Consider the following 21,238-nt stretch of genomic DNA (forward strand, 5'->3'; position numbering starts at 1 on the left):
AAGCACCACCCAAATGAGAAGGACTATACGTTCTTCTCCAATAGATATAAAAATTGGTCAAGAATTGATATGGTATGGACGACCAAAACATTAACCTCAAAAATAAAGAAAATTAAAATCCTCCCGAGGATGGACACAGACCATTATCCAATGGAAATCCAAATAAATCAAACATCAAAAAGTAGGAAATGGAGATTAAACGAAAATTTAATGAGATCAGAAGAAGACGTAAATAAGTGTAAAAAACTTATAAAGGAATAATTTGAATTGAACGATACACCGGATGTAGACAAATGTACCACCTGGGATGCCAGCAAGGCTGTGATCCGAGGCAATTTTATTCAACTAAACAACATCAAAAACAATGCGAAGATAATTAAACAAAAGGAAATTGAAAGAACAGAAAAAGAACTGAAAAGACAACCAAACTGGATCACTTAAAGTAGAATTAGAGATTTTGCATAGACAAAGACAGAACTTAGAGATGGAACAAAGAGCAAAAGAAATGAAATTTATAAAACAATATCATTTTAACAACGCAAACAATCCTGGGAAATGGCTGACATGTTTGCTAAGGAAAAGGAAACAAGAAAGCTGGATAACCCAAATCAACGAGGAAGTAAGATCTTACACCACAGATTATGAAATCCTGAAGCAATTCAACAAGTACTATGAAAAACTGTATACAAAGGATCATATTAGAAATGAAGACACAATGAAATACCTAGGAAAACAAAACATTCCATGATTAACAGAGGCACAAAGAAAAATACTAAATAAGGACATCACAGAAACAGAAATAGATACTGCAATAAATAAACTGAACACCAGCAAGACTCCAGGCCCGGACGGTTTAACGGCAATATATTATAAAAAATTAAAAGAAGAATTGATACCTCACCTAAAAATTATAATGAATCAAGCCCTACACCAGAGTAAGATACCAAATTCATGGAAAGAGGCAAATATAGTTATGATCCCAAAAGAAAATGTCGATTTAACAAATGTCAAAAATTATAGACCGATATCGCTATTAAACATTGATTATAAAATCTTTATGACAATAATTGCGGAAAGACTAAAAGAATACTTAACAACATGGATTGAGGAGGATCAAACTGGGTTCCTACCTAATAGGAACATTAAGGACAATGTGAGGAACTTAATAGACATTATCGAATATTATGAATGCTATAATCAGAAAGAGGTACGCGACAGGGATGTCCTTTATCCCTGCTCATATTTATACTAGCATTAGAAATTCTACTAAATGATATAAGGAATGATGCAAATCTAAAAGGATTGAAAGTGGGAAAAGAAACATACAAATTGCGAGCCTTCGCTGACGACTTGGTATGTACTATCGAGGACCCACTGAGGAACATTAGAGAATGGCTATGTAAAATAGAAGAATTTGGGAAAATATCGGGCCTAAAAATAAACAAAGATAAATCAACAATACTGACCAAAAATATCTCCAGACAACAATAGAATCTAAAAAAGAAAATTGTAAACAAAATTAAGTATTTAGGAATATATCTAACGTCAAAGAACTTGCAACTATTACAAAACAACTACACAAATAAGTGGAATGAAATTAAAATGAAGCTTAAAAATTGGACTCACCTAAAATTATCCATCCTAGGCAGAATTGCAGTGATAAAAACAAATGTGCTCCCGAAATTGATGTATTTATTCCAAAATTTGCCCATAATTAGAAATTTAAAACTAATTAAAGAATGGGATAAAGATATATCTAAATTTATTTGGGTTCAAATTTATTTGGTTTCAAGAAAACCAAGATCATGGCAACTACACCTATTGATAACTGGCAAATAGAAGGAAAAAACGTGGAGGCAGTGACAGACTTTATATTTCTAGGCGCGAAGATCACTGCAGATGCAGACTGTAGCCAGGAAATCAGAAGATGTTTACTTCTTGGGAGGAGAGCAATGGCCAACCTTGACAAAATAGTGAAGAGCAGAGACATCACGCTGGCATCAAAGGTCCGCATAGTCAAAGCAATGGTATTCCCCATAGTAACCTGTGGATGTGAGAGCTGGACCATAAGGAAGGCTGAGCAAAGGAAGATAGACGCTTTTGAACTCTGGTGCTGGAGGAAAATCCTGAGAGTGCCTTGGACCGCTAGAAGATCCAACCAGTCCATCCTCCAGGAAATAATGCCCGGCTGCTCATTGGAGGGAAGGATATTAGAAGCAAAGCTGAAGTATTTTGGCCACATCATGAGGAGACAGGAAAGCTTGGAGAAGATCATGATGCTGGGGAAAATTGAAGGAAAAGGGAAGAGAGGCCGACCAAGGGCAAGATGGATGGACGGTATCCTTGAAGTGACTGGGTTGGAGGAATTTGGGGCAGTGATGGGCCGACAGGGAGCTCTGGCGTGGACTGGTCCATGAGGTCACAAAGAGTCGGAGACGACTAAACGACTGAGCAGCAGCAAATTTACTTGGAACAACAAAAAACCGAGAATAAATTAAATCTGACAGAAGAAAGATAAAGAAGGATTAGGATTACCAAATTTTAGTTTATATTTCGAAGCTAATGCTCTGAACTGGATTAGAGAATGGATAAATTTAAAGAATAATAAGTTGTTGACCCTTGAAGGCCACAACCTGCGGGCAGGCTGACATGCGTACCTATGGTACGAAAAGAAAAAAACGGAAGGAAATTTTGGGAACCATTTTATTCGTTCTGCATTATTGAAAATTTGGGAAAAGCATAAGAAAAGATTCTATAGTAAAACTCCACTTTGACTTTCGCCACCCGAAGCAGGCCACAGGAGGGAAATAGGATGGAACAATTGGCCAATATATAAAGAAGTCTTGAAAAAAGAAGGTAAAGAATTGAAAATAAAATCCCCAGAAGAATTGAAAAAGCAAAATATAAACATATCCCGGTTCCAATATTATCAAATCAAAGAACATATTACCAAAGATGCTAAACTTGGATTTGAAGAGAAACAATCAACATGGGACAAAGTACTAACCAATGGGAAGAAATCAATAAGCATGATCTATAAAATCCTCCTAGAATGGAGCACAGAAATAGAACATATCAAGACATGCATGATAAAATGGGCTAAAAATATAGGCAGAATAATTATGCTCAAAGAATGGGAAGAAATTTGGAAAAGGAAACTGAAATACACCTACGCGTACAACCTCCGAGAAAATTGGATCAAAATGATGTATCGCTGGCATTTGACTCCAGAACGAATAGCAAAATACTCTAAGGATAAGAATAGTAAATGCTGGAAATGCGGCAATATTGAGGGAACATACTTCCACATGTGGTGGACGTGCGAGAAGACAAGAACTTATTGGAAAACAATACATAGTGCCTGTCAAAAGATCTTGAAAGTAAATATACCACTAACACCAAAATACTTCCTATTGGGAATGGTAAACTTAGATTGGTCAAAAAATGAAGATAAAATTTTCACATATTTAACAACAGCCGCTAGAATAGTATACGCGAGAGTATGGAAACAAAAAATCATCCCAGAAAGAGACAAATGGGTAACAAAAATAATCGACATTATGAACATGGACCACTTAACATACTTATTATCAAAGGCCCAAAATAAACCAAAGAATACTACTAATTGGAAACCAGTAAAAGACTGGATGGAAAAAAAAACATAACAATATTAATATGATGAAGGAACTGCACCGCTGTTACTTAAGGAAACAAGATAGGAATCAAAATTAAAAGAATTGGAGGAAACTATTAAGGAGAAGAGTGGGAGTCAAGAAGCCCCCCCCCCCACCATTTTCCTTTTTCTTCCCTTTTTCTTCCCACCCCAGCCCCCATCCACATCAACCCCCCCCTTCCGCTCACCCCCCCTTCTTTACCCTCCTCACCTTAACCCTCCCAAACCTGTTTAGGTTTCCCCTCCCTTTTTTTATCTTTTGTTTTTAATAAATCATTCAATAAAGATTATTTATTAAAAAAACAAAAGACAGAGGTCCTCCTGGTCAGTCGCAAGGCCGAACAGGGTATAGGGTTACAACCTGTGTTGGATGGGGTCGCACTCCTCCTGAAGACACAGGTTCGCAGTCTGGGGGTTCTCCTGGACTCATCCCTGAGTCTAGAGCCCCAGGTCTCAGCGGTGGTCAGGGGAGCATTCACACAACTAAGACTTGTGCGCCAGCTGCACCCGTACCTTGGGAAGTCTGACTTGGCCACATTGGTCCACGCTCTGGTTACGTGCTCTTGAAGACGGCTCGCAAGCTCCAATTAGTACAACGGGCAGTAGCCAGATTAATAACTGGAGCGGCATACAGGGAGCGCACTACTCCCTTGTTAAGCCAGCTCCACTGGCTGCCAATATGCTACCGAGCCCAATTCAAAGTGCTGGTTTTGACCTACAAAGCCCTAAACGGTTCTGGCCAATCTTAGCTGTCTGAACATATCTCCTCCTATGAGCCTTCTAGAACTCTTAGATCATCTGGGGAGGCCCTGCTCTTGGTCCCACCTGCCTCACAGGCACGGCTGGTGGGAACAAGGGACAAGGCCTTCTCAGTGGTGGTTCCTCGGCTGTGGAACACCCTCCCCAGCAACATTTGGCAGATTCCAACTCTCCTGGGCTTCAGAAAAGCCTTAAAGACATGGTTGTGCGCGCAGGCATTTAATGAATGAGAACATCGATTTCACATGGTTTGGACTAAGATTTATGTATGAGGACGAATGGATTTTAACTCAGATATGTTTTTAAATTTTGTACAATGTGTTTTTATTATGTAATGTTATTTGCTTTTATATGAACTGTTGTTTTAGTGTACTGTTTTCGGGAATTGAATTTTTGCCTATTTATTGTAAGCTGCCTTGAGTCCCCTTGGGTGAGAAAGGCGGGGTAAAAATGCTGTAAATAAATAAATAAATAAATAAATAAAATTTACGTTGAGTAAACACATACTATACATCCAAAAATAATGTCTGCTTTAGATAAGCTATTCTACAGTAGTCATCTTCAGAGTTGCTACTAAATAGCAATATGTAGCTTTGTTTTTATTCACATTTGTCAGATGAATGCCATGTTGCATACATCTGGTAGATGAAGTAGTTTATGTGAAATTACTGTTAGCTAACACTAATACTGGTAACAGTGCCTTGAAATTTATCTTATTTAGAAGCATTTCTGTTTATGAAGTTGTGCTAGCAGGGCTTACCTCCTGGTATGAAAGTTGTCCAAAGATAATAACCCATCAATTCAATAACATAATAGATTTTACAATACAGCATGCTGTCAGCTTGAAGATATAGTTTATTAAGCTTAATTAATACATGGCATCACAGATAGAATCATTAATCTTTTGTTCTTTTGATTTCATATTCTACTTTTATTGCTTACATTTTAAAGAGCTTTTTGTGGGCTTTTTTCTCCTTCTCTTGTAAAAATTGATATCTGTGCATTAATCTTAAATAATGACCATACAACCAAATGTGACTGCAGTGAGTATATTTCTTCTTTTTCCCAGCAACTTCACCCCCAGAATTATGTTATTTAAGGCTCTGCTTTGCCTTATATTACTACTGAAAGGTGGAAAACCTTCTTTAAAAGATTTGCAGTCTTTGGTTGGTAGTTGGATGGATTATATTAGCTGCCTACATGTTATCACATATGTATCAAATTTAAGGGCTGCTTGTTCCTCAACATACTCACTAAACCTATTCTTAAAATGTACAGTTCATCATAGTATGCATATTAAAGGGAAGCTAGAGCAAAATGCTCATACCTATAAAATAACATTGTTTAGCACAATTTCTACTGTTGGTTAATGAACCATTGCAGTTACAGCTATCAATAAGATTGCTAAGTAGTGTCATGAAACACCAATTTTAATTCTCCTATGCAAGATGAGGAAAAGGCATTAGGTTTTTTCAAATGTGAATGCCATCTTTCTTCAATTACCGATATGAGGAGAATGGCAGATGCCCAACACAACGGAAGTGGACGGAAGAATTGGGACCCCTGTCTCATATGCTACGCAAATATTAAGTATAGACCTAGGACTAGAGTGAATAGATCAATAAAAATATTTACTCAATATAAATCTGCTGTGAAAAGGGCAGATTACCTTTTAGCGATCATAAGGATGGAAATGGAAAATAAAGCTGCCGGTGACATAATACCTGTCTGTAAATATATAGAGTCACCACAATACTATGAACATTTCTGGTCAACACAGTTCAAAAAGAATATTGTAGAAATAGAAAAGACAGAGAACAAAACAACCAGAATGATCAAGATACTGGAGAATTTCCCTTTGGGAAAAGGTTACAGTGTTAGGCATTTGTTAGCTTAAGGGAAAAACGTGAGATTAACAAAGAGTAAATAGCATAAGCTTTCTAAGTTCTACAAACTTACATATGGCACAGAGAATGTAGATGAAGAAATAATATTTTCCTCGCTCATAATACTCAAAGGCAGGGTTACCCAATGTATCTCAAAGATGAGATATTCAGAACAAATAAAAGGAAGCGAGTTAAACAACATACAGTTAAACTGAGGAATTCACTCTTGTAAGGATGTTTGCCAATTGTGATTTTAAAAGGATTGGAAGAATTTGTGGGCAATATGATTGTCATTTTCCTTACAGTTAATGACTATGCATTGTCTCTACTCCAAATTTAGACCTGCCACAGGCATTGTGACTACTAGTACTATAGGAATGCTAGATTAGTTGTGCCTAGACCTGATCCAACATGGCTATTCCAGTGTTAAGACTTTACCACTGATAGGACTCCACCTTTGAGTCCTTCTAATGCTTTGTGACATTCAAAAACTGTTCTGAATGATCCTTCTGGGGTCAACGATACTACTGATAGTAGCAGGAAGAGAAGAAAGGCTCCTCGGGAGCAAGACTCATTTGAGGAGTTACAGAGAAAGAGGCTTAGAGAGATATTTGAGGAATCAACAGATGAGGATTCATTTGAGGGTTTTGAAGGGGAGGGTGGGCTTGAAATGGATGTTGGGGATGTGGTACGGCCAGAAGAGGATGGCATGGAATGGACACATGCTCCAGAGGGTTGTGATGGGGAGACTGGGCTCACTGGTAATGGGGAAGCTGAGGAAACATGGGGTCCTTCAGGATCAGACCCAAGGTGGTCTAATTGGAGGAGTGGGGATAGTTCCACAGCTGCGGGTAGGTTTGGGCGTCGGCAGGACGGTTCCAGCTCGGATGAGGAATGGGAGCAACCTGTGGGAAGGGTGGTGCCCGGCTCGAGTTCTGAAGACGAGTTGTAAATAAATTGAGGGCATTTGGCCATTGGGCCCTTGCATGTGGCATCATTGGGTTTCGTGTTCGTGTTCCTGAAGACTGGCTTGGGACTGTGCAACTGACGTAAGGTTACTTCTACGACAGGGGCTGGAACCATGTGGGTTTTCCTTAGACTGCATTGTGATTACTGTCTGCATTAGTTCGCCTCTGTCGTTTTGGCTACTTGTGTCAACCCATTGACAAGGACTTTGCTGTGACGACTTTTCATCTTGGAGCTTGGACTGGACATCGTTTTGGCATTACTCTTCGCTCCCTATTCCGGCTTGACTTCGTTCTCAACCCTGTAACTACTCTCCATTATCGACCGCTGGCTTCGTTCCTGACCCTGAAGTAACGCTCCGCTCCCAATTCCAGTTTGGCTCCTGGTTCTGCAGTTACGCTCTGTTACCGACCGCTGGCTTCGTTCCTGACTCTGCTGTTACTCTTCGCTCCCAATTCCGGTTTGACTCCTGGTTCTGCAATTACTCTCAGTTACTGACCACTGGCTTGGTTTCTGACCCTGCAGTAACTCTTTGCCCTTGTTGTTACTTTGTTTCCGGCTCCATTTTGTTTGCACTGCCTCCGGCGGCAAAGTTTGGTCCAGTTTGGGACATTGTTTGTTTTGAGCCTTAAAACTCTATTTGTAGCCCAGTTGGGATTCTGTTTGTTTTGGATTCTTGGGAATTCGGCCCATAGTTTGTTTTGCCTTCTTCAAGTTATCCGGCAATTTTGAGCTGAATCTAAGCACTTTTGTTTTAATCCAGATTATATCTCTGGATAATCCGGATTATACTCCGGTTTGTTTGTTTTTTGGAGTTTTTTCAGTTCAAATGTCTTTTTCACACTGAAGTTTAAGTGTTGCAAGCTCCTGTGTTTGTTTTATGAGCTTTTTTGAGTTGTTTATACAATAAACTGTATTTCCATCCATTGGCTGGCGTCTGACCTTGACAAAAACAGTGGGATTTTGTGCATTAGCACTATGTTTGAAGTCCAACATTTCTTGTCTTTTAAAATTCCATGTAAAATATAGTATTTTACACATTAGCAAAATGAGTCATTACACTGGCCAACATACATTTTGGTGCCTACAATATTAGACTTGTTTCTGGGTCCATTTGACCTGATTCAGAAATGGCCCCAGTTTTCCCCTATCAGGTCTGTTTTTGAGAAACAGAACATTCCACCTACCAGTCTTCATCTGCTCGTCCATAGAAAACCATGATAACCATATCTAAGAAATTATAGCTGATGTGATGTAGCCAATGCAATTTTCTGAATCAGCGCCTCAAAATCAAGGCACTAAGTTTTTGTTGTTTTTTTTGGTAGGGCTGTGTTATGACTGGAAATGTTCAGTCTATTCCCTGTAGTAGGAATGGAGCGAGAGTAAATACTATTGTTGTGGATTCATTTGGAGTACCTTTTACTTCTAGTATAGAAGTACTATGCTAATTCAGAAAAGTGCACAATTCATGCATCACTTAAACAAGTCAAGAGGGGAGAATGCTGCCTGTGAAAAAGCAGTTTGTGAAGCTCCTGGTTGTACTTGGAAAGGCTTTGAGGCTGCAAAGACCCAACTAAATGGCTGGATTCTGCTTGTAGACCAGTAAATTATTATCCTTGCTCTCAGCCTGAAACCAACCTTATTATTAGGATATACTTTGTCACATTCAAACAAAAATAAATTACTTCAAAAAGTTTTCCAACCCTCTTTGCCCACAAAACTATATGAAGGAATAGTGGGAAACTATCCATTATTACACACTGTTGTTCAGAGTAGACATCAGATAGTGCTATGATATCACTGTTACTTTTAATGAATTTTCCTTGTAGAGATTTCAGTGGCTTTTTCACAGCACATAAAAGATTTTCTATTATTGTCTACTTTTAGCGCAAATCTATCATATGAAAAACTGTTTCTGACTTATCCTTGCATTGATGGATAAGTGGCTCTCTCTAATGTGTCTGCTATTTATTTTGTAAGGCTTCCAGTTGGTGGTCTGAGCTATACTGCCTTTGGCTGGATTTACAAGCTGTTCCTGGTTCTTTAGAAGATGTTGTTTCCAGTTAATTTGATTTTACTACCCTACTTCTGTACTTTCTCATCCTGCACATTCTACTCTTTTTAATTTGTTTTTCCATCTTGGCTGCATGCTAAGGAGCTTGTGGTAGATTCACTCACTTTTTCCCAAAGAGAGAAAGAGAGACATTGAACACATAATAGCCTCTTTCAATTACAGTATTTTAGCATTTAAAAATGTGGAAAATAATACCAATAGTATAATATTTTGTGAGACATCTAAATGTGGTTTCAGAAAGACAGGAGTGTTAGTTTCTTGCAGCAAAAACAGCAAACACCGTAAATATCCAAGAGCTTCCCTACGTAGCTAGAAATAACCTCTCTCTGAAAATCTGGACTGTCACTTTTAGTCAAATAAAGTAATATTCTAGATCATTTCATGCAAAGATACATAAATTCATAATCTGACTCAATATGTAAGGCAGCATTCTTGTATTTCAGAATTCCATGTTTTGAAATTATTATAGTTAATCTTTGAAAAGCACAGACCATGATATAGTTGCTATTTATACAGGAATAAGTCTAGAAATTTAAGTCAAAAATTGGCCTTTAAAACCTGGGTCAACTTTATGCATGAGTCAGTGTAAATAACCCTCCATTAATTATTGGGTTTTGTTTTTTTTAAGGAGCCACTACCTTCTCTGAGTAGAGTAGCAAAGGCAAGAGTTTAGTCCATCCTAGGCCCTTTCTACACTGCCATATAATCCAGATTATCAAAGCAGATAAAAAATATTTGAATATTTTATGCTGTGTTTGGGTGAATCTGTGGATGCTGAACTGCAGGTGCAGAGGGTTCGTTGGCATTATTTGTAGGGTTGATATTGTCCACATAGCTAACCAATTGGCAAGGACCAGTTAAGATGTGAGAGGCACTCCTGGTCTTATGCATATATCTTCTCCATAGTAGGTAATTGCTAACAGGACACTTCATCAAATATTCCATATTAGGAAACTCAGGTTGCCCAGTCTTTTGTATCCAGAGATAATCCAGTCCTCATCCATAGCAATCATACACTGATCCAATTTGGAAGCAAGTTATCCATGTTTCCCCCCATTACTCATCTTCTCCTTTCCCTTAAAATGCCATCCATGTCCGTGGAGTTTTTATCTTCTTTAATTTTCCAGATGTTTAAGATGCTAGATTTGGGATGTCATTTGCTTGCTTGGGTAATGTAATCCTTAACTACAAGCTATTTTTTTGGGCCTATATTTTATGGTAAAGCCCAACTAGAGAATTGCTATCAAATCAATGAAACATAAAAGAGTTCCGACTTCCCAAGTTATCATTAATTCAGTAGTCTTTTCTGGTTGTGTCTTAATGATACGATTTCTGTGTTAATTTGGTACAAAGTTTAGCTATACATCTTTGTATCCAGTTGCGTTATATAAGGTTTAGGTAGGATTTATAATAATTTTAAGCAGCTGTATGCACTTTATCCTCTTGGATATTATTAATATACTGTTTGCCGGCTAAAATAAATAATTTTTCTTCTTTGAACAAGGACTTCCTTGCCATTATGGTTCCATTATGGCATTCTGGTCTGGTAACGGCTATATTAGTGCAGAAACACCATTTCATCAATGCATTTACCATTTACACCAAGCAACCAGTTTGAATCATATGGCCTATCAGGCTGACCTGATAGATGAACTGATCCCATGTAATCTATTCTTTACTCATAAACTAGCATCTGCAATAATAATTTTTGCAGCAGGACCATCACATATAGAAATGCTTATATATGAATAAACGTTGAGAAACTACATAGACGATTTGAACAAATACACAGTGGGGGGAAAGTTTCTTTAGCTATTCCTACATGGTTATTTGTGCTTTTTTAATATGTATTTTTGTTTCCTACAGGCATTTCCTATTCAAAACGGGAACAGGGACAACACCACTGTTCAGTACTGCGACACCGGGTTACACAATGGCATCCGGCTCAGTTTATTCCCCTCCTACGCGACCACTACCTAGGAACACCTTATCAAGAAGTGCTTTTAAATTTAAAAAGTCTTCGAAGTACTGTAGCTGGAAATGTACAGCACTTTGTGCTGTAGGGGTCTCCGTGCTACTGGCAATATTACTATCTTATTTTATAGGTAAGCTTGTATTTTTATGATTATTGTCTTCATAAATCTATGTCTATTTTGCTGGTTATATATGGACAGTGCCAAACTGCATAATATACTTCAGTCTTTTTATCAGCAATTGCTAGGAACAATAAAGGCCATGAGAACAATTTAATTAAAGCCTTTTCAGATGGAATAGAAAATATCGGTATTTTGTAAGCATTTCCTGCAAAATGGCAAATGAAATGCCATTTTAAAAAATTGAACCATAATTTAGAAATGCTACGTTACATTTCCATCTGAGGAAGGATAAAGCTATAATTCAATCATCATGTCTATATTAAAAAGTATAGTACATACAAAAAAGGGCATGAGTGTATGGGCATTTCTAAGTGAAAGTCTTCAGCTTTTCATATCTTAACACCTTTAAATACAAATAATGAGCAGCACAGAGCTAGTTAATTGTGATAACAATGTTAGATGCAGTTACTAGTCCATTCTAATAACAATGTTATTGATGCATCAACATGATTCTTGTGACCTAAATCTTCCATGGCACAATTTTAATCCAAAATCCCATGATCCAGTAAATACATTATAACTGTAGACCACCATATCCACTGAGATCCAAAGGAAATTTTATGATTAGCTATTAAAATTAGTACAGTGCCCAGAACCTTTATGAGCCTGAAATGTTGATAGCATGTGTTGAAATATACTTGTTAAATTTTAGTCCAAGCCACAGCAGTGCACGGAATAAAATCTTTGAAGTTGGTCCCTATTGAAGCTGAAGCCACTGTGAATAATGTAAAAAATGAGACTGCTGAGTAGTAGAAGAAATTACCCTTCCCCACTGATGGAATATGGCTCATTCAACACGATTACCAGTTTTCCTGTTGCCAAGGAGAGCTGAAAGGAGTTTTATGGGAATTATGTCTGTGTTTTCTGCTGTGTATGATTATTTGAATCATTACTGGATTTTCTTGCCTGCTCTGCTTGTATGCATTGTGATGTGATATGTTAAATATATGACTTGTGGCTAAGCTGCTGGTACTCAGCTATTAGACTGAAACCATTTTAAGATACAAGTCCGCAGGCACCATCTATATACCCAGAAGTATAGTCACTACAATCAGTTTATGTTTTATTTAGATTTATGGCACAACCTAATCCTCTCTCAGTGACCCTGCAAAAGCCCCAGGTCAGAGTAACTGCATGAATAAAATATGTTGGGGTGCATTTGAGAGCACACTTACACAGTTTTGAAATATTATTGATTTCAAATACATGGTAATTTTAATCATATGTAGGTTGGATTGTGACCCATCATATTAAATATATGAAATGATAACCATGCAATTAAGAAACCCCTATTTCTCTCTGCACACTTAAATGTGTTTGCTTACATCAGTATTAAATCACTTTAAGGCATTATTTTATAATTACAAAGGCTTCAATATGTAGGTTAACTAGGGTTTTCTTTAATCAAGATGAGTTTAAAGGCTGCAAGTACTTGGAAAAATTGAAAATGTTGCTGCAAAACAAATCTAATTTTCCCACTGCTTCACTTTCCACTAGTGATGGTGATGAATGAGGAAACATACCATTCAAAACGTTTCCAAAGTGGCACAGAATAGTTGAATGCTTCATGGCATTATATAGAAGAGGATAGTGCTGTTTTGAATAAGCCATGTGATTCTGAAGGAGACATTCAAGGGTGACAACATCTTGTAGGTGCCATTATCCCCTTCTTGGCATTATTACAGCTTCTACAGGAACCTTTTTAGTGACAGGTTCAAGGCTATGTACATTAAAGTTGTCATTAAATATTGCCTGTGGGAAAGCAAGAGTGCATTTGAGAGTGCCACCTTGTCACATATTTCTAGGATGACCTTTTTGGACATTTGTAAAAGGTGGCACATGATACCATGGTTTCCTTTTCAGACTATAACGTATAATAATTAAAATAAAAGTTTCCTTCTTTTCTGAGAGTGGCCAAATTCTGCTAACCTGATATAACAGCAATATATATTCAAATGTATAGATGTCAGAAAGTTTAAGATATATAGCAGTAGCCAGCAATATACCTCTGTTAGTGCAAATAATGTTCTCATTACTCCTTCATTCCTGATTGTATACAGTTGCACTGGTAGCTGGAACCACATGGAGAAATGTGCCACCTCTTGCACAACTGGGAAAACCAAATGTATATTGCCACAATATTACGTTCTGGTAATGCTGTAGTATATTATACCAACAGAGCTTTCCTCATGCATGTTGGCTGCATTTACACTCTGTGAGGTTTGACTGTACGTGTAACATATTTCCAATAACATTTTTTCTAGTTAAGTGGTTGGCATAAAGCAGTTGCGCTTTTTACAAATACCTTGAGTCCTGGTGGCATGTAGATGAGTTCAGCTAAAATCAAATTTGTTATTCAAAGAAATATGTAACTTCGTATACGGTTGTGGGATGTCATGCAGAGAGAAAATAATCCAAAAGTGCTCGTGCAAAGTTCTGTTTGGAAGATGGATGCTCTCCAGTGTGAGAGAAATGATGAAGAATCTAGTAGCAGGAAACCAAATGTCAAAAGCATAACAAGATAAGCACAAGTATTCAATGTATTCCAGGCAGAAGGTAAATGATGTGGAACATTTAAACTTTAAACTTATTGGAACCTCTGCTTGTGTGTCAAGAATTTTTTTATGTATACACATCTCTGTAAAATAAAATCCTGACTCTATATAATATAAATTGATTTTATTCATATTAGCTAGAACTGTGTGGCATTGCATCATAAATAACTAGTTCATATAACTCCTGAAATTAAAAAAACACTAGGTACTTCTCAGGGAGTCCTAACTCAGCAACCCAAATGTAAAATCTAACAATGAGGGGACACAGTCTGAATATTTTGGGGTCCATAAAACAGTTAATGGATTAAATTCGCTCTTATATGTAGTTTTCACATCTCTTCCGATATAATATCAAAGTTCTTATTTAATAGGCTATTTGGTATGGGTTAACATGAAGTGGAACTGCTCTGTCATTTTATTTAGCTATTTCAAAACAACAGGCTTTAAACAAAGTTTGGAGATGAAAAAATATAGCTAAAATTGTTATTCACAGCTTAGATGATAAATCACATTTAAAGATGTCGTTTGTGGTTCTTCCCATATTTGCTTGGAGTTATTGCTGCAACTGAGTCATATTGTAGCCACACCTGAAAAACCTGTCTATTGATAAAGGAAAATCAAAAGAGGCATTAAAATTGTATATGTTTTGTTTAGACTTACAGAGTACTGGCCTCAAATAACCAACAGATGGGTTCATTGGCAGAGCTGATATACTATAGTCGCCTGTTCCTGCACAGCTATAGCTAAGTTTTTACAAGTTAAATGAACATTCTAAGACTCTGTATTTTATTTAGAAAAAGAGCGTGATAGGAAACATAGTTTGCTAAAGTAGAGAAAACTTCATCTCCCCAGTCTCTTGGTTCTGCAGCTGTTTTGGCAAGTTGGCAGAAGGATAGGCAATGAGAGATTGGCCTGTCTGATCCTTCTTCCAACACCATGACAACAAAGCCCTGTGATGGTGCAATGATTCAGAAAAAGGAAGCAGGGAAACAAAGAGAGCCAACATGAGAGAGGAAGAATGCTGGGAGGTTACAACAAGGAGATGGGAGAGCAACAAAGAGAGAAAGAAAAGAAGGCATAGGAAAGTGAATCTGAAACCATGAAGCATTTTGAGTGAAGCCAAAAGTCTAATCTCCAGGAAATAGAAAGCCAGTGTAGCGAATAGCTGTGAGTTATTTTAAATGACTCTCTGCAGCTTGTGAGTTACATGTATAGAAACACAGTATTTCTGCTTGAATTTTTGAGTCCTCTCTGATTCTTTCAGGATGGATATAAAAGGAGGAGGTTAGCGAAATACAAAAACCAACCTGTTTAGATGTTAAGCAATAGGATCCATCAAGATGGAGTTTGCAAGCTTGTAGAATTTGCTTAAATTTCACCCCATAGGATATATACACAGTTGGCTGCCAGTCACTCAATGAACTTGACAGGAACTACAAAGAGTGACTGAAGTAAGTGGACAAGAGAGAAAGCGAAAACAAGATGGATAAGTCTTTAAAATAAAGGCACATCAAAAATAATTAAAATTGGGATAACTAATCATTTTTCTGACCTACTATCTTATACTGATTAGTTCTTGTACAGCTGCCTGACATCCAGTGTGGCCTAAAATTTGCTCAAATCTTGGTTACACCACAAAAATTAATGTTAGCTTAGTTACAAAGAAATGGGAGAGATGGCAGTTTCCTCACCTAAATCCAAAAAGTTGAATAGTTGAATTGTTTTTGATTCAGTCCTGCCTACTTTTACAGTTAAGTGAATATCACAAAAGTAGGCAGACTGGAAGTTCACTATAATTTCTGTATTCTGCTTCTTCGCAACTAATACAATTTGCATCAAATTGTAGATAAAATAGTAAGTGTTGATTAAACTCTTAACCTGAATAAGGTGGATAAGATACATTTGTGGGGATTTCCACTCAGTAGTGGAACCTGAAGAGAGAAAATGCATGACTAACAATTAGAGCTGAATAGGTTTTATCACCGCAAAATAATATCTACTTGTTTAATGGGAGATTTAACCATTTGGGATTTACAGGTTCAGTATTTTTTCTATTTTCATTTGTGGTGAAGCTCCACATGTCACGCTTTTGTTAGAATCCAGGTACTTTAACAATGGCAGTTCCTCATCAGAAATAGATTAAATCATATCAAATGTAAAGATGAAGTATTTCATTCATGAACACCAGACTCACCACCTATTTTTTCTAAATTAAGGGAACCTCCAAAATGAACATCTAAAGTTCTTTCTATTTTTGTTTATTATTATATCTGTCACTATTTGCTGCATTATAACTAATTACAGAATGTGTTGTCCTCAGGGTCAAAAAGCAGAAAAATTATATTCCTCTCACTTACAAAAGAAAGCAGGAATCCTTCATTAAGCATCTTTATTTCACTTTACTATTTTAAAAGCTTTGCAAGGTCATGCATGTATCCTCTAGAGTCACCTAGGAATATTTAAGCCATCCACTGTTGGCAAAGAACTGTTGACAGGTACCTGGATTCAGTGTTGAATATACATAGTACCAAATTAAATAGTTTTTAGAAGCTGTTCTTATTGTTGTGTAACTTCAAATAGTTTCTAATATATGACAATCCAAAGGTGAACCTCTTGTCAAGATTTTTTTTCAGGTGGGGTTTGCCTTTGTCGTCTTCTGTGGCTGAGTGTGTGACTTGTCAATTTATTTATTTACATATGTAGCAACATTCAATGCCATTTATACACTGGCAAGACAGACAGTTGTACATAGATAGATATAATCATCTAGAAATAAAATTTGGGCAAATTCTACAATATACAATAATTACCTAAAGAACTGTAGACATTCAAAGGTGGAAGTGACCAGTTATCCCAGAGCTGAAGGAACCAGTTATCCATGGTCACTCAATGGTTTTCTGTGGCCAAATGGAGATTCAAACCCTGTCTCAAAGCTGAAACCATGCTGGTCCTCCAGAAACAGTTCTACTGGAGAATAAGAATAACTTCAGTCAACCCTGGAGCATATACATAACTAGCTGCTTATTCATATTCTGGATTTTTGCACATAGCAAAGTGACTGAATGATTAGCTGAAACTGCAGTCCGGCATTGTTCATGAAAAAGTGTTTGCGGATGCTTGCTTTTTAAATTTCATCCTCCTTCAAAGCAATGCATCTTCCTTTTGTGTTCTCATTAAGAATTAATAGTTCTATTGCTTTTGTTTTTTCTTGTATGTTGGTTTTGCCCAGGATTTGGTACCTAGTCTTTTTAAATTTCAGTTCTCTGATAATTTTATTCGGTCCTAGAGAGAAGCAGTGATGGTGCATTGCCCACTATCATATGCTCCCAGACATTCCTTTTTCTCTTAAACTGTGGGAGGGTGGGAGAAGTGATGAGATTTCTCACTACTATGTTTGTTAATAATGATGACCAGACTTTAAAAAAAATCAGGCTTTCACTGTAAATCCAAATGGTCACACTGACTGGAATCACAAGAGGAAATGGAGCCCTTTCCAATTTAGATTTAAACTTCAGAGAAGTTTGCATTTGGAGAGGGGTTACAAAACTGAAATTTCAGTGGCGTCTCAAGTTTTCAGTAATACGCTTAGTTGATGCTTCCAAATTATCTTTCTAAAGTTTCAGAAAAGTAAAAATTCCTTAAACAAATACATTAATTACAACATTTTGTACATTCTGTTTTATTTTAGCACATTTCTAATACAGCGTTTTCTATCCACAAGGTAATTTGACATGACAACATCTAAGAATTATTATGTGTCTAAAATAGGATTCCTATTTATTCCACAATGTAACATGAAGAAGTCCATGATTCAGTAATGTCTTTCCATCTGATCCTGCTGCTTCTGCTAAAATCAACACTCTTCGCCTTTCTTTAGCTCCCCTGGCAAACTAAAAATTTGTTCTGAGCCTCTGAATCTAGAAAATCCCTGCCTTACTGGCACTGAATCCAAAAGTAGATAACTTGATGTGCACCATGGATCTTGGCTAATGTTTGCCTTTTTCGTATCTTTAAAGTAGCAGTTACAATAGTTTGAGCAGTTTGCCACCACCAACTCACAAATAGGTAACTTCTTACGTTACAAAGAATTACACTAATTGATTCCAGTTTCATGTCATTCGGGAGGGGGGGGGTCCTTGACATTTGTTGTTCTAAAACAGATGTGAAACTCATTTTCACAGAGGGCAACATCAGCATTATGGTTGCCTTCAAAGGGCCATTTGTAATTGTAAGACTGTATAACTGGAACAATGTTGCCCTGACATTGAAAGCCCCACAGGCAACATAAAATGGCTTGCTGGGCCAAGCGTTTAATTCACATGTTTTGAAACTTCAACACTAGTTTTACTGTCCTTCCTGCTGGATAGGAGGATATTCTATGTGAACCGGACAGTCACAGATACTGACCCATAATGATGCTTGTGAATACATCATCATAGTATTGCTTGAAACAGATGTTATCATGATAATTACACTAGATCATTTCTATATAAGGCACTTCCCAATGGAATTGTAAATTTGGAGATATTTTGTTCTGTCTATGTGAAAAGGATAAAAAGGGAAAAAATAGAAAAGTGGGGTTAAATAATGTTTATTTATGGTGACCTTATTATGGATGTTAAGCAGATTTATGCTATATATCATTGTTATATATTGGAGTCTTTTGTTTAGAGCAGGGGTCCTCAAACTTTTTAAGTGGAGGGCCGATTCACACTCCCTCAGACTGTTGGAGGGCAGGATTAGGATGAAATAGTCCAAAATTAGGATTGTTGTTGTTGTGTGCCTTCAAGGCATTTCAGACTTAGGTCAACTCTAAGTCTAAAGTTTAGGACAGAGGCCAGATCAATGACCTTGGAGGGCCTTAGTTTGGGGATCCCTGATCTAGATGATCTCATAAGACCATAGGTAAGCAAAGAGACCTCCAAGACTAATCTAGATGGTCTCATAGGAGCATAGGTAAGGAAAGGGACCTTCAAAGGCCATCTAAATGGTTTCATAAGGCCATAGGTAAGGAAAGGGGCCCCCAAAGGCCATCTAGATGATCTCATAAGGCCACCAGAAGACCATAGATAAGGAAAGGGGCCTCAAAGACCATCTAGATGTTTTTATAAGACCATAGGTAAGGAACGGGGGGCCCAAAGGCCATCTAGACAATCTCACAAAATCATAGGTAAGGAAAGGGACCCTCAAAGGCCATCTAGATGGTCTGATAGGACCATAGGTAAGGAAAGTGACCTCCAAAAGCCCTCTAGCTGGTCTTATAAGGCCGTAGCTAAGCAATGAGACCTTCAAAGACCATCTAGATCAGGGGTCCCCAAAGTACGGCCCGCGGGCCACATGCGGCCCACCGGAGCCATTTATCCGGCCCCCGGAGGCAGTGGCTCCCTCCTCCTCCACCAAGCAAGGTGCATGTAGCGTGAAGGAGAAGGGGGAAAAGGCGCACGCCTTTCTTGTCTCCCTCCCCCCACGGGCACCTTTCCTGCCACTGCCGCTGAGGAAGGGCCGCAAGGGGCGAAGAAAAGGCGTGCGCCTTTTCTCCCTCGTCCCAAGGGCAGCTTTCCCATTGCCGCCGCTGAGGAAGGGAGCGGGAAAGGTGCGCGCGGGGTGAGGGAGGAGAGAAAGGCGCACGCCTTTTCCTCACCCCGCGTGCACCTTTCCCGCTGCTGCTGTCGAAGAAGAGCCACGCGGGGCAAGGAAAAGGCGTGCGCCTTTCTTCCCTCAGCCCACGCACAGCTTTCCCGTCATCACTGCCGAGGAAGGCAGTGGGAAAGGTGCATGCAGGGTGAGGGAGGAGAGAAAGGTGCATGCCTTTTCCTCGCCCCCTGCACACTTTTCCCGCTGCCGCTGCTGATAAAGGTGCACACGAGGCAAGAAAAAGGCGTGCGCCTGTCCTCCATCGCCCAGCCAGCAGCTTTCCCATTGCCGCCAAGGAAGGCGAGCATGGGGCGAGGGAGGATGGAAAGGTGCGTGCCTTTCCTGCCTCCTCGCTCACCTTGCACGCTTCTTTCCCGCCTCCTCCCTCACCTGGTGTGTGCCTTCCTCAGCGATGGAGGAGGGGAAACAATAATGGAGGCATGCCTATGGTAAAAGGAAGAGGCCTCCCGTCTTATCTTGCCAAACAGACTCCCTCCTCTGCAGCCCTGTCTGGATTTATTTTTCTTGAAGATTAGCAATCTCTTCCAACCCTGATTATTACAGTATTGTTTTTCTTGTTGTTTTTGTTGTTGGTCAGGGGTGCTTTATGTTTTGGTTCACAAAGGCAGAAGAGGGTTGGACTATATGGCCCAAGGGGTATCTTCCAACCATTTTTATTATGGTGGTATTATTATTATTATTATTATTATTATTATTATTATTATTATTGGGTGTCTATCTGTCAGGGGTGCTTTGATTATGTTTTGGTGCACAAAAGCAGAAGGGGGTTGGAGTAGATGGCCCAAGGGGTCTCTTCCAACCCTATTTATTATTTTGATGATGATGATGATGATGATTAACATTGAGGCTGTATTTGTCCCCCCCCCCCTTTTTTTTTTACTTCAAATTAAGATATGTGCAGTGTACATAGGAATTTGTTCATAGTTTTTTAAAAAACTATCATCCGGCCCACCAACGGTCTGAGGGACTGTGAACTGGCCCCCTGTTTAAAAAGTTTGGGGACCCCTGATCTAGATGATCTCATAAGACCATAGGTAAGCAAAGAGACCTCCAAAGACCATGTAGACTTAAGTCAACCCTAAGTCTAAAGTTTAGGATAGGGGCCAGTTAAATGACCTTGGAGGGCCGCATCCGGCCCCCGGGCCTTAGTTTGGGGACCCCTGGTTTAGAGTAAAATTTGTTCTGTTAGTTATATCCCGCTCTACAGTTATGGTTTCTTAAAACATGTAGGCCATAATTCCCATCGTATTTATTAACAACTTAGCTTAAAATTTATTGTTTAAATGAATAATAAATGCCATCCACTTCCCCTGTAGTAAAACAAATATTCAAATATCAGAAGCAACATTAAATGTATTTCTTATTTCTATTTTTTATTTTCTCAGTATCATAAATCTTGCTTGATTAGATTAAAATAATTCATTGATGTATGGGACCATGGTTAAATACTGCTTCCAAGAACCCTTGAGTAAATCTTTCTAGGATAGATCTGGAGAGTGACACAACCAAAATGT

At 38.3% G+C, this 21,238-nt stretch overlaps 1 protein-coding gene across 25 annotated transcripts in view; it reads left to right on the plus strand.

Moving 5' to 3' along the window:
- Positions 1 to 21,238, plus strand: part of tenm3 (teneurin transmembrane protein 3) — a 1,793,546-nt gene that overhangs the window by 1,596,339 nt on the left and 175,969 nt on the right. For all 25 annotated transcript variants that reach the window (XM_062982692.1, XM_062982693.1, XM_062982691.1 and 22 more), the window contains one exon: positions 11,225 to 11,463. In XM_062982692.1, coding sequence (XP_062838762.1) covers positions 11,225 to 11,463 — 239 coding nt within the window. The remainder of the gene's footprint in view (positions 1 to 11,224; positions 11,464 to 21,238) is intronic.

The sequence above is a fragment of the Anolis carolinensis genome, chromosome 5 (assembly GCF_035594765.1).
Source record: "Anolis carolinensis isolate JA03-04 chromosome 5, rAnoCar3.1.pri, whole genome shotgun sequence".
Lineage (NCBI taxonomy): Eukaryota > Metazoa > Chordata > Lepidosauria > Squamata > Dactyloidae > Anolis > Anolis carolinensis.